At 41.2% G+C, this 13090-nt stretch overlaps 1 protein-coding gene across 3 annotated transcripts in view; it reads right to left on the bottom strand.

Annotated features, from left to right (window-relative positions):
- The window catches only part of si:ch211-26b3.4 (connector enhancer of kinase suppressor of ras 2), a 64364-nt gene that overhangs the window by 5966 nt on the left and 45308 nt on the right, over nt 1-13090 (bottom strand). For all 3 annotated transcript variants that reach the window (XM_040015591.1, XM_040015592.1, XM_040015593.1), the window contains 9 exons: nt 12292-12500; nt 7211-7248; nt 7060-7102; nt 5317-5365; nt 4829-5001; nt 2803-2876; nt 2595-2666; nt 499-569; nt 285-385 (listed from right to left, as the gene is read on the bottom strand). In XM_040015591.1, coding sequence (XP_039871525.1) covers nt 285-385; nt 499-569; nt 2595-2666; nt 2803-2876; nt 4829-5001; nt 5317-5365; nt 7060-7102; nt 7211-7248; nt 12292-12500 — 830 coding nt within the window. The remainder of the gene's footprint in view (nt 1-284; nt 386-498; nt 570-2594; nt 2667-2802; nt 2877-4828; nt 5002-5316; nt 5366-7059; nt 7103-7210; nt 7249-12291; nt 12501-13090) is intronic.

Below are 13090 nucleotides of genomic sequence, written 5' to 3'. Positions count from 1 at the left end.
CACCAGTGCCACTGGATTTTAATTCTCTGAGTAACATCAGAGCAGTGATGTAATGAGCATGTGCATGTCGCCACCTAGAGGTCAGACTAAGTACAAGTTCTGGCAGCAGAACACAGAGAAGTGATGGTCTTGGCTGCTTACAGAAGCCGTTAGGCTCACACTCTGATGTTTTATTAATGCCGAGCTCTGGTCTACGCAGATCGGAAAACTGTGGGGCTTTTAAGAATCAAATATTCTATCAGAATGAAACATTGCAAAGGAGTGTAGTTGAGTGTGTTACTTACCGATGGTGTGCGATGGTAAGTATCACAGAATGATGAAGGTCCCTCCTGTTTGAGTGTCATCGAACCATCAACGTCGTCTTGATCGCTCTCACTCCAATAGTCTGACGTGACGATAAATACACATGCACATACAAAATTGTGCTAGTTATACACACACACACACACACACACAAAGTTTGAGGGAATCCTTTCTTGTCTAGCCCATCCACCTCACCTTCATCAGGGCGAGGCACCTTATCATCTGGTGTGTATCCAATAGCAGCTAGACCCAGCCGGTTCATCCACCTACAGGAAACAAGTGAAGCAAGGCATCAAAGGATAGATGAGAATAAGTGTAGACAAGATGATGAGAAGGAAGGATGGGTTATACTTGGTAAATGGTAGGTGATGAATAAAAAAACTTTCACTCTAAATAATTTAAGTTGTTTCTCTTAACAGCTGATGTCTAACTGACTCTATCCCCCCCCAAAGAGAGGAGAAAGGCTTTGAGATAATTAATGAGATGGAGGCAGAAATAGAGAAAGACAAGAGAGAAAAACAGCCATTCTCTCTGAAGAGTGAGTCTCCGAAGCTGTCTGCCTCCACGCTCCTGTCTGTCTCCAAACAGATCCCACCTTGTCCCGTGTCTCTCTACAGTCACCTAATAATAAAGTTGTGACTAAGAATAGTCTCCGACTTTGACAGGTTTCCTGTTCTTGCAAACTACAGTAAGTAGGGCCTCCAACAGGAAATGACACACGCATTACATTTTTAAATTAAAAACAAAAAAAACCTCATGAACAAAAAAGCAGCAACCCCTGCAGTTACTGGAGTGGCCACTTGGGGCATACTTCAAAGGTAAATAAATATCCATACACTTTTATTTTCAATATTTACAGAAAAAATGACTTAAAGTTATTGATTTTGCTGCTAGGTGTCACTGTAGCAAGGTTACTGAACTGGACCTGTGCTTTTTAATTTTCTGAGAAATAATGGCTTTATACATGGTTAACTGCGCTAATAGCATGTTCAATCGCCATTTAAAAAAACGTGTTTTATGTGTTTTTGTGTGTATAAATGAAATCCTAGTTTATTTGTTTTTATAGCACAGTTGTACAGTATGTTAACACTGATTAGCAAGTATCTGTCGGAGCAAAGCACCCATTCAGTCTGCAGATGCTAACCGACTTGCTAGCGTTAGCTGATAGCTTAATGCTCTCATGTAAATGTGGTGATTTCTATCTAAATTAAAAACAAAAATAGACCAAAACACAAGGTATCACCAGCAAAAATGCTAAACTTTAAAACATTTTAAACAAGCCTTCTTTAACCAGTTGTTGAAGTCATGTTAATTATGCATTTATGTTTTGTATTTTTGTTTTTCTGCTAATAGCTCATGTAGCTATTACCGCGTATTAATCCTTATATAAAAATAGTTCCTCACAATCCAATATTTTCCTCTTCTTTGATAAAAAAAAATGTAGCGCCAAGCTTTATTCTGCCCTTTTTAATAACACATTTACCACCAACCATTTGTTATGATATGCACTATGTTCAAAGCTTTGGAATAAGTTTCACAAAACATTCAGATATTATTGAGGAACAATGTCTCTATTGATGTGGTTTTATCTTGGCTAGTTTTCAGTGTTTAATCCTGAGTAGGTGTGGATACTGGAATGAATGGTTGTCTGCCACTGGGTTAGCCCTGTGATAGACTGGCCTCTCATCCAGCAACCCTGAATTAGATTTGCGGTTAAGACGGATACATGGATGCATTCCACAGGGAAACAGAAACCTTTTAGGACTTTGTGAACCACCACGAAGAATCAGGATCTAAATTTAGCTTCACTGTAAGTGCTGAAAAATGCTAACACCCACCTTTTCACACATAATGCCCAAGAAAATGCGTGAAACAACACTTTCACACAGGAACACTCCAGATGAAGTATGGAAGTCAAATATAGCTGATTAATTACTCTCTTCCAATTATCTCCCCATGTCATTGAGGAGAGGTGTGGATAATTAGAGCTCATCAGATAGCACTCCTGCAAATATATCTCTACAATCTATCTCTTGCAAGCACACACAACACACACACACACACACACAAACAAGAGCATTTAACAAAGGAGGGCCAAGTTCATGCCTTATTCATGCTTAGAGTTGTGTTGGTGAGTTGTTCCCTGTGTAAACTTGATTTACTCCATTAAAATATTCATTAAAGGACACGTGACGTCCCCTGTCTCTGACGTTGGTCCATATTTAAAGAAACAAACCCAAAACACCATCCCACACACGCTCAGAAACTTGTATATATTCACAGTAACTCACCTGTTCATTTCCTCAAGACAATCTGTGGCGAAGAAGAAGCTCTTGATTTTCGGATGACAGGCTTTGAAGGCACTGCAGTCAGTCAGGGAGAAGAAGGACTGATTAGTGTTTTTGCGTGTGCACAGTGGGTTTGTGCGTGCTCACGTTGTGTGGGTGAGTGCACATGTGCTTGATTAGTAATTTTTGGCGACATGTGAGAGACACTCACAATTTCCGTCTGCACTCTATGGCTCGGTCTATTCTGAACTCAGGGAGGCTGATGAAGCCCTCAGCCTTCTCATCCTGCAGGCAGAGACAGATGGAGAGTGGTGGTACAGCATCAACACACAGAACAAAATGTCATGCATACCAATTTTATTTGGGATACTAAGACTCTAGTCAAGCATATGAAAACAACATATGTTGTTTACATTGGCTGGGATAAAGTCCTTTTCCCACTTAACATTAAAAAGACAAGCTATGACTATCATAGCCAGAACATGGAGATAAAATCTTCTGCATAAACAAACTCATCCACTGTTAATTTCGTCTCGATGAGATTTTGGTTTCAAAATATTTCACTTATACACTAACTGGTCAATTTATTAGGTACACAACCACATTGCAGCAACTCTGTTCATTTAGGCATGTAGGCATGGTCAAGCCAGCCTGCTGAAGTTCATTTAAGTGACTCATTTAAACTGATTTAGGTGACTTTGACCATGGCATGGTCGTTGGTGCAAAACCGCTAATCTACTGGGATTTTCCCCTTACAGCTGTCTTTAGGGTTTAAGGACAAAGGTCTGAAAAAGCGAAAACATGTCAAAGGTGGAAGACTAGCCAGACTACTTCGAGCTGATAGGAAGGCAACAGTAAGCAGCAGAAGACCAGACCCGGCGCCACTCCTGTTAGCTAACAACAGGTAAATGAGGCTGCAATTCACACAGGCAAATCAAAATTGGACAACAGACGATTGGAAAGAATTTGCCTGGTCTCCTGAGTCTCGATTTCTGCTGCTACAGATAACAGTGTCATAATTTGGCATAAACAGCATGAAAGCATGGATCCATCCTGCCTCGTCTCATCTGCTGGTAGTGGTGTAGAGGAGGATTTCTTGGTACACTTTGGGCCCCTTCGTACCAAGAGAGCATTGTTTAAACACCACAGCCTACCCGGGTATTGTTCATGTCCATCCCTTTATAACCACAATGTCCCCATCTTCTGATGGATAATGAGATCAACCGAACGATCTTAAACTGGTTTCTTAAACGTGACTATCAAATGGCCTCCACATTCACCAGATATCGTTCACAGACAACTGTGTGTTGCTGTCATGTCAATACGGACCAAAATCAGCGAGAAATTGTTTCAGTACTTTGCTGTAAAACATTAAATTAATTTTTTGTTTACATTTTTTTTGTAATGAAATTTTTCAATTGAAAAAAGTATTATTTTATTTTAATTGACTAAATTATGCATTTTCTAGTTGCAGTCCAATTATAAGACACGGCGACAGAGATGTAGAAATGATATTAGCCTTTTTTTCTTGATTTTATGAGAAGATTTCATTACAGGAACAGTATGGGGTTCCATTTGTATTAAAATTATGGTCACATGCACACTTTCTATGTCAAATGAAAAGGTTCATGTCAACTCTGAACTGTACTCCAGCACGGACAGGCAGACCGTCGACATCTGTCACCTCACAAATCACCCGACAAGTCATCTTTGTGTCGGTGTACTTCTGGTTCTGCATGTTGTCTTTATGTGTCACCTGGCTTCTTGTTTTTACTAGTATCCTCATTATTACTTTGGCTGGTTCTATAGCCAAAACTACACAACACAGCCAAATGAAAGGAAGTAAGATGATGTTTTGTCAAATGTTTGTCTGAAACAGACAGAGGAGATGTAAACCTGATTTCAGCAGAACCTCATAAATAAGAAAGAAAAGCCTCAAAACTGAAGAAAAAATCATTAACATTAATATCCTGTAGCACTCATTGCTATATGCTATTAATAATGCCTCATATGGTGTTTTTGTTTTTTATTCAAAAATCTAATTTGGTCTCTAATTTGAAAGAGAGCCATTATAGTCATTTGAAATATAATAATGTATCTGTATTAGACACTGCATTACACTTCATATGTGGACTGGTGAAGTTTTGTGTTGAAACTGTGACAACTAGCTGGTGTTCATTAGTTCTGGCAACAATAAGTACGGCAAAATTGCTGTGTTTTTTAATGTAATGCCTTACGTTTTGGTTGGTGTACCAGTAGAGACAAGACTCTTTGAGGATAAACCAGTACTTCCTCCATTTTTGGGTGAAGTAGCCTTTAGCGTCCTTCTTTTTCCATAGCCAGCCTTCACAGTCACCGTGGCCGAGATCCTTACAGGAGATTCTCCTTCGACTGGCACTAGTGAGGGAACCTAGCGAGGGAGAGAAGAAAGACCAAGAATCCTGAAGGTCTGACAGTGAAAATAAGTACTCTGTGTGTGCTAACATGTAATCAGTATTTGAAGTTGCTAATGCTAACAAATGAAATCCAAATGTTAGGAGTCTATTCTTTATCTCTGGGAGAATTTTAACCCCTGTCATTATCTCACAGTGATGAGTGATCATGTCTGGAGTTTAGACACATTTTCAGGGTAAATCACGGGGCCTCAAGTGCTCCCATACATGCAGCACTGCAGTGTGTTACTGTGAAGATCCTACACTGGAAAATAAAAGAGAAAAGTACCTACCTTTACTTCTCTTTTTGGTTTTCGTTCTTAGGGAGGTGTAATGGAAAGACTAGATGGGGGAAAAAAGAAAGATATTAGAGAGAAAGTCTGTGGTTGTTTAATGGATGTACCACACAGCTAAGCGGCTAGCTCACACCGCAATGTTTAGCTGATTTTTTCAAAATTTCATCAGGCACACTCCGAAGAGGATTACAGGCACAGGGCACAAGGCTAAACCTACCAGAGGGCATGAAGTGACCTACAATCAGTAATAACCTGTGTGCCAAAGAGGTCAGGACTGCTCTTCTTTTAGACTTTTAGTAATTTAATAAAATACAAGTCTAACTCCAAAAAAGTTGGGATCTTGTATAAAATGTCAAAGTGGATTGGAGTGATTTGCAAGTCTCATAAAGGTATGTTTTAATCACCACAGAACATAGGAAACATATCAAATGTTTAAATTGAGCTATTTTGCTATCTAATGAAAAGTCTAAGGAGCTTGGAAAGAAAAGCGTCTAGATTTCTTTAAGTTGCTTGAAGACGTTTCACCTCTCATCCAAGAAGCTTCTTCGGTTCTAGGGACAAATGCTGGAAAGTCCCAGATTTAAGCCCTGTGGGAGTGTGCCCTCCTCAAGAGGGACAATGGACGCCCTAATGATCCTCTACCTAATCACATGAGCCAAGGTGTGAAAACGGGTGTGGGTCACAAGCAGCCAAGGTTTCGGGTGAGCTCATTGTGAAACCTAACCCCACCCTATCATGTGATATCCTGAGGTCAGATGTCCCAGGATGTGAGTGGGCGTTAAGGTGTCTGGGGAAGGATCTCAGAACTGGATTATAGATGGCAGACAGTTGGTGTCGTAAGCCACCGCCTCTGTTCAAAGACGGTCGCTCACAGTGGACATAAATTGATTCTTTCAGTCCCTTTTGGATGTCAGTAGCTGTAAACCATGATTTGCATAGAGTAAAATGCAATTGTTTTATATATCTGTGCATTCCATCACCCAAGTCCAAGTATGACACCAGTGGCTAGACTACCGCCTTGAGAATAAATGAGTTTTTTGCTCTTTTGGTTTTGATCCTTGGATGTTTGTACAGCTGGCCAGAAGGCTGTGGCCCAAACTCTGAAGCTCAGAAGAGTTGGACTTTATCCATGCAGACCTTTGTCTGCACTCTCAGTCAGGCTCAGTCATGTATAGGTGTTTAAGGTCAGCCTGCTGCACCCAAATGATTTTCCCACAAGAGTTTTCTACATAAAAAAAACTGTAGATCAAAGAAGCTAATGCGTGTTTAGGTGATAGCATTAGTACTAACACAAATGATCAAGCCTAGCAGCTATTTGTTTGTCTGTTTACAGTCAAACAAGGTTAGTCACTGTACACGACAACTCATGTTGCTTTAGAGAAAAGACTGGGGCTAATGACTAAAGCAGCTCCCTGTGCCACAGTAGCCTAAAAATGGAAACCAATTCAACTTACCCGACTGTTATCTTTTTATTCAATTAAAGAAGTGCTAAATTGATTTAATCTCAGAAATCTCTCCTGCTCCTGTCTGGCTGTATGTTCAGCGATTAAGACATAATTGATCTCCGTGTAACAGCGAGATGCGGTTGCTAGGAGATTGTTGATGTAACTGTCACTTCATTAAAATGGTGCCAGAGTCAGAATCAGTATACTGAAGGCAGTGCTGCTTGAAAAATCCCATCATAATAAAGCATGTTAAGAAATATAAAGCCAGTCCCCTTAGCACTGTTTTCCCCCTCACCTTCCTCATGGAGGCGGCTCCCGAGCTTCCTGAGCCCGAGTACCTACAAGAAGGCACAGAGCTGAAAGTCAGCACAAATGACTCTCACAACCTCTTCCACCAATCACAAGCAAGCGGTGAAACCGCCGAACAACCACAGACACAAACTCACCTGTCTGTTGTGTCTGCCCTCAGTGTGTCTGCACCTCTCTGAAAAAGAAATAAAAATCATTAAATAACCTCTGAAACCTTCCATAATTCTGCACGCATATTTACACTGCACTGTATAAATGAATGAATAACAGCTAAAATGAAAACACCACAGTTACTAGACTCTATAACATGAGGATCACAGCAAAGCTGAGGATCAAGACTCATCAGCGCTGCACTGCCTTTTTTTACTGAATTGTTTTATGTTGCAGTCAAGTCTGCAGGCAAACTATTTGTGGCTAACTGCAGTGTTACGAGAATTGCTCCCAATTATAACACCACAAACATAATGACCTGAAGGGGGAGAGTGTCCCAGTAATATAATAGATATATGCTCCTGAAAAGTGACATTTTGCATTATAAACCACTTTGTTGTAACCACTTTAAATATGTTTTGATCCTAAAAAATTTATACTCCCAGGCCACTAAAGTAGGATTTTGATTTTTTTTACTTAAGCAATGGGTTTGGTTCATAAGTATTTGGACAGTAATGCTAATTTTGTAATTTTGCTTCATGCACCACTGCAGAGGATTTTTAATGAAAATACCAAACAATTATTAAAGTGCAGACTTTGCCAGGCCTTTACTGCAGTTGTTGCCACTTTTCTCTTCGGCTGTCATTGATTGACTTGGTCATTGAAGGATGTCACATTTCTTTACCTTGTGAATCTCTTGGCTTTGCAGCACGCTCGCTATTTGCACCGTGAAGTGCTGCCTGATCAGTTTTGCAGCACTCGACTGAATATGAGGAGAGAGTGTGCAGCCCTGCGCACTTCACAATTCACCCCGTTGTTTCTATGAGACGTCACATCATCAATAAACACTAGTCCGGGTCACTGGTGTCCATACATGCCCATGCCATAATATTGCCTCCACCATGTTAGACGGAGGATGTGGTCAAACTCTTTTAGGTGTTCTCTTAGATGTGTAATCAGTGGTTTTCACCTTGGTGTTAAACCCTCTGTATTTCTATTCATGAATGCATCTCTTGATTGTAGACTTTGGCAATGACACACCTTCCTCCTCAAGAGGTTTCTTGACTTGGTTAGAGGTTGTGAAGCCAACCAAGTAAAGAAACCTCCAGTCTTTAGTTGTCTCCTGTGGTCTTTCTTGCTGAGTTTTCCAATGCATTCCTTATATTAAAGAATAACCAGATTGTACTAGAAGCTTTTTCCCATCTTCCTAAATAGTTTTTTTCAGCCCAATAAGGCCCTCCTTCATGTGCATTAACATCTCTTTGTACCTCATATTAAGAGTTCAGGGAAAAGCTACCAAATACCCCTTGAACACATAAGATCAATACTAATCTATAATTTGGCTAATTGTTTATGGAATAATGAAGGAAGATCATCTGGCAGCAAAACCCCTTGTCAGTGAATTGCCAAAATACTTTTAAGCCTCTGAAAATGCAGGTCTGCGTGGAAAAATGTCTGTAATTTCTGAACAGTTAATACAGTACTTTTGTAAAAAACCCTTGAAATAAAGTTGAAGGATACACTTCAACCACATTTAGCCTGTTGGATTTAAAATTCACCGAGGTGGTGTAGAGAGGCAAAATTACAAAAATTGTGACAATGTCAAACACGTATGGACCTAACTATAAAAATCTAGTTGCAGCTCAGTGAATTCACTTGTGGTGTCCTTTAAAAACATCTATTTTTTAAAAACCCATTATCACAAAATATTCTTCTTAAACAAATGGGACTACTTGTGCAGCTTTTTGTGCTCAAGGGATCCTCAGATCCTGAGCCACAGTGCGACGAGATCATTAGGAGCATTTGTTGCTGGAGAGCAGGGGCTCAGTTGGGGTTTCATTATCTCATAATCCTTGCAGTCTTCCAGGAGATTTTGCAACACAAGTACCGTTGCACGTTCTTTTGCTAGCCTTATACACTGCACATCTTACAGTACATGATATGAAGAATACTTCACCTGTATGGGCAATCTAATGGCATGCACTGTAAAAAATGTGCAAAAACTAAAAAACAAAACAAAACAAAAAATCTTCTAAATGTCTGCCGTTCAGTTTGTGTGACATTTGCCAAACTGTTGCTATGATAGAAACGAATCAGACAGAGGAAATGAGACAGACAAAACCCACGGGTCATTTAGGTTAGCATATGCTTGTTAGTGCAGGATGGTATACTTCATGTCCCACCAAACAGGTATGACTCACCACCGTGAGAAACACGCAGCCGAGAGGGTTAGAGAGGGCCGGTGTGAGCTAAGCTGTTAGCTTGCCGTGTGGTGTGTGTGCGTGTTTGTGTTTGCGTGCGTAGTGTTTTAAGCACAGTCTGTCAGTTGAGCTTGTAATTGGTCTAGCTGATGCTGAGTCATACACCTACTCACAGGGATACGTGCTCCTGTGTGTGCGCACGGGTGCGTGTGTGTTTATTCAGAATAAACTCCTATTTAGACCCAGGCGTGTCTGAGGAGATGGGGGATATTAGGATGAGTTAGGATGAGTCGTGAGATGGCTACCCTGCATACAAATGCCCTCCTTGTATGCTCGTTTGTTTTGCGCGTAGCCGCGTGCATGTGAGCTTGTTGTGCACGGGAGAAACATATGAGCTATGGAGGGGAGTGCTTCGGTGTCACTGTCTTTCTCGTCATGGGCGATGCTGACGGCCGTGCAATAACACTTATCATTGTCGCTCTCCTCTGTGTCCTCTACCTGACAAATGCACACAAACACAACCGACAGCATGTCAGAAGGTGCGAACACCGCGATCTGTCCTACAGCCACCGGCAGGTCCCTTCTCAGAGGCCCAGATGCCTCTGATGATAAGAACAAGCAATTGTAGTTATGACTTAATGCTTTTGATCAGCTTTGTGATGTGTTATTCACTAATAATAAAGCTTCCGCTACACTCAGTGGTTCCTCTGAAGATTTTTCATTTACATCTTTGATTTTGATTGTTTATTAATCTTATTTATTTTTCTGCTTCGCTTCTGAAACTCTTTTCTGTTTCTCCAAACTCTTGTTGCTTGTTGCTTATTTTCTGATCATTTTAGCACTTGATACTTAATTTCCAGACATATCTGATGTTTGATAATAAGGAGAAAGGTTTGGCTAGAAATACACAAGCATTAAAGTTAACAAAAATGAAGGTAACACGTCAGTGTTTTGTTTCAGTGCGTTTCTTAACCCTGTTTTAGAAAAACCTAGTCCTAAGACCAGTAAATCCTAACAATGGTGTAAACCAGGGGTGGGGGAACTCCAGGCCTCGAGGGCCGGTGTCCTGCAGGTTTTAGATGTGCCCTTGATCCAACACAGCTGATTTAAATGGATAGATTACCTCCTCAACATGTCTTGAAGTTCTCCAGAGGCCTGGTAATGAACTAATCATTTGATTCAGGTGTGTTGACCCAGGGTGAGATCTAAAACCTGCAGGACACCGGCCCTGGTGTAAACCTTTAAATTGGTGTCTATCAGTAGTTTAGTGTTTAAAAATGGCTCAATAATCTTAAACAGCTCAGCACTGTAGTCTGAAAAAAGTTAGTAAAACAAAGTAAATAACATATTTATTAGGAAATGTTCAAACTTGAATAATACACTGATCAGGCATAATATTCTGACCACCTGCCTAATAATGTGTTGGTCGAGTCATGGACTCCACTAGACCCCTGAAACGGTGCTGTGGTGTCTGGCACCGTTGTTGTTAGCAACAGACTGTAAAAACCCTGTAGGGGCTTCGTGGATCATGAAGGGTGGACCCACAGACGCTCGATTTGATTGAGATCGGTGGAATTTGGAGACCAAGTCAACTCTTCAAACTCGTTGTGCTCCTCCAACCATTCCTGAACTATTCCTGCTTTGTGGCAGGGCGCCCTATCTTGCTGAAAGAGGCCACAGCCTTTAGGGAATACAGTTTCCATGAAAGGGTGTTTATGGTCTGCAACAATGCTCAGGTAGGTGGTACAGGTCAAAGTAACATCCACATGGATGGGAGGACCCAAGGTTTCCCAGCAGAACATTACTCCAAGCATCATCCTGCCTCCGCCGGCTCGTCTTCTTCCCACAGTGCATCCTGGTGCCAGGTGATCCTCACGTAAGTGACGCACATGCACTTGGCCATCCACGAAATATAAAAGAAAACACGATTCATCATGTTTTTTCCATTTCTCTGTGGTCCAGTTCTGATGCTCACATGCTCTCACGTGTTGTTGTCTGTTGGACAACAACAAACTGTGATGCGCTGTGTGCACCTTTCTATCAGTACCAGGCCTTTCTCTTCCATGGTTAATGTCAGACATCAAATACATCTGGAAATTAATTATCAGGAAACAGAAAATCAAGAATCAAGTCAGAAATATAATTGCTTGTTACTTTTTGAACAATAATTGCTACTTTTGTAGATGATAGAGCAACGCTGGTTAGCAGTGGAGCAACGGAAGACCTTGGGTTCGAATCCACTGGCCGGCTCGGGCCTGAGTTTCCTCCCCCAGTCCACAGATAAGTGGTGATTGTAACGTGGCCCTAGGTGTAGATGTGAGGATGAATGGTTTTCCATCTCTGTGTGCCTCTTGCTCCTTGCCAGCTTCGATAGGCTCCAGCACCATTTAATTTAGTTTTGAAAAGTTTATGTTTTCTTGAATGCAGGTTACTTTAACCCTGAAGCTCTTTGTGTTTTGAGCATGCTGATTTAAGATGTGTAAATGTGTTTTGGTTTCCTCTTCTTCAACTGACATTATCTGGATGACAGCACGTGTTGCTCCAAAAATTCTGTATACGTCCAGGATTAATGGTGCCTTCACAAATGTCATGCATTCATTAATGTCTACAAATGTCATCAGATGCTGGCTTTTGAATTTTGTGCTGACAGCAAAGTGGACTTCCCCTCTCTTTGGCTCCTTTATATGTTCTCCATATGACTATAAGGCTCTATCAAGAATGTCAGTCTAAATTGGTTTGACCATGGGACAGTTGTTTCACTTGGACACAGTCTGTTTTAAAATAGCTTGTGTCCTGATGAAGGTGGATATAACTTACTCGCCCTGTATTTTAAGGCAACAATAAATGTTCAAAACTAATGTACTTACAGGCAAAGCTTCAGGTGGCTGGTCTAGGCGCAGGGTGGAGGACAGCATGGAGGGGCTGATGGGAAAACTAGGGCTGCTGGGATTACGGCTCTTACGCCTCGAGCGTCTGGTGGAATCCCGGCGGCTTTCTCTGCTCGGACCCTCGGGTTCTTCCTCGATCACCAGGATCTTGTCGTCACTAAGGTAGCGCAGGAGGGAGTTGTCTGAATCTGTATGGAAGAGGAGGGGGATTGAAGGGACATGGACATTAGATGATGGACAGGATCGATAGATTGGATGACAGTAAGAGGAAAACCACAGAGGGGGGGGAGATAGCATATAAGAGTCAAAGGAGAAGCCCTGAGCAGAGCGGAAACAGACAAGACTGAATAGACCCTTACAGATAAAAACCCAACAGAAAAGGATAAAAGTGCCTCAGAGCTGTTGCATCTGATATGGCGCCACAGCTGGGGACATACATCTAATCTGTCTGCAGTGATTATGTTGATTTGGGAGGCACCACAACAACTAAATCTTGTTGGTCACAGAAAGTTTTATACTGCTTTGGCTCCACATAGACAATGCATCTTACCTAATTTTCTTCTTATCCGAACACTTAAATATTAGAAAACGAAAAAGTTACAGAGAGAACGAGAAGGAGAGGGAGAAGGGCAGAACCCCAACATTTGTATTGTGCTTTAATATTATTCATAGACTCTCTGATGGCAGAGTTGTGGATCCCCAGCTGAATACAAATTGAGTCTTGCCGCAAAAAAAGGTGAAGCTGGGTAAAATCGGGAACATTGAAATATCCACATTT

Source organism: Simochromis diagramma, unplaced genomic scaffold (genome assembly GCF_900408965.1).
Source record: "Simochromis diagramma unplaced genomic scaffold, fSimDia1.1 OVJJ01000685.1, whole genome shotgun sequence".
In the NCBI taxonomy this organism is placed as follows: domain Eukaryota; kingdom Metazoa; phylum Chordata; class Actinopteri; order Cichliformes; family Cichlidae; genus Simochromis; species Simochromis diagramma.
Note: the sequence above shows the minus strand (reverse complement) of the source record. Positions and strands in the feature narration are given on the sequence as shown.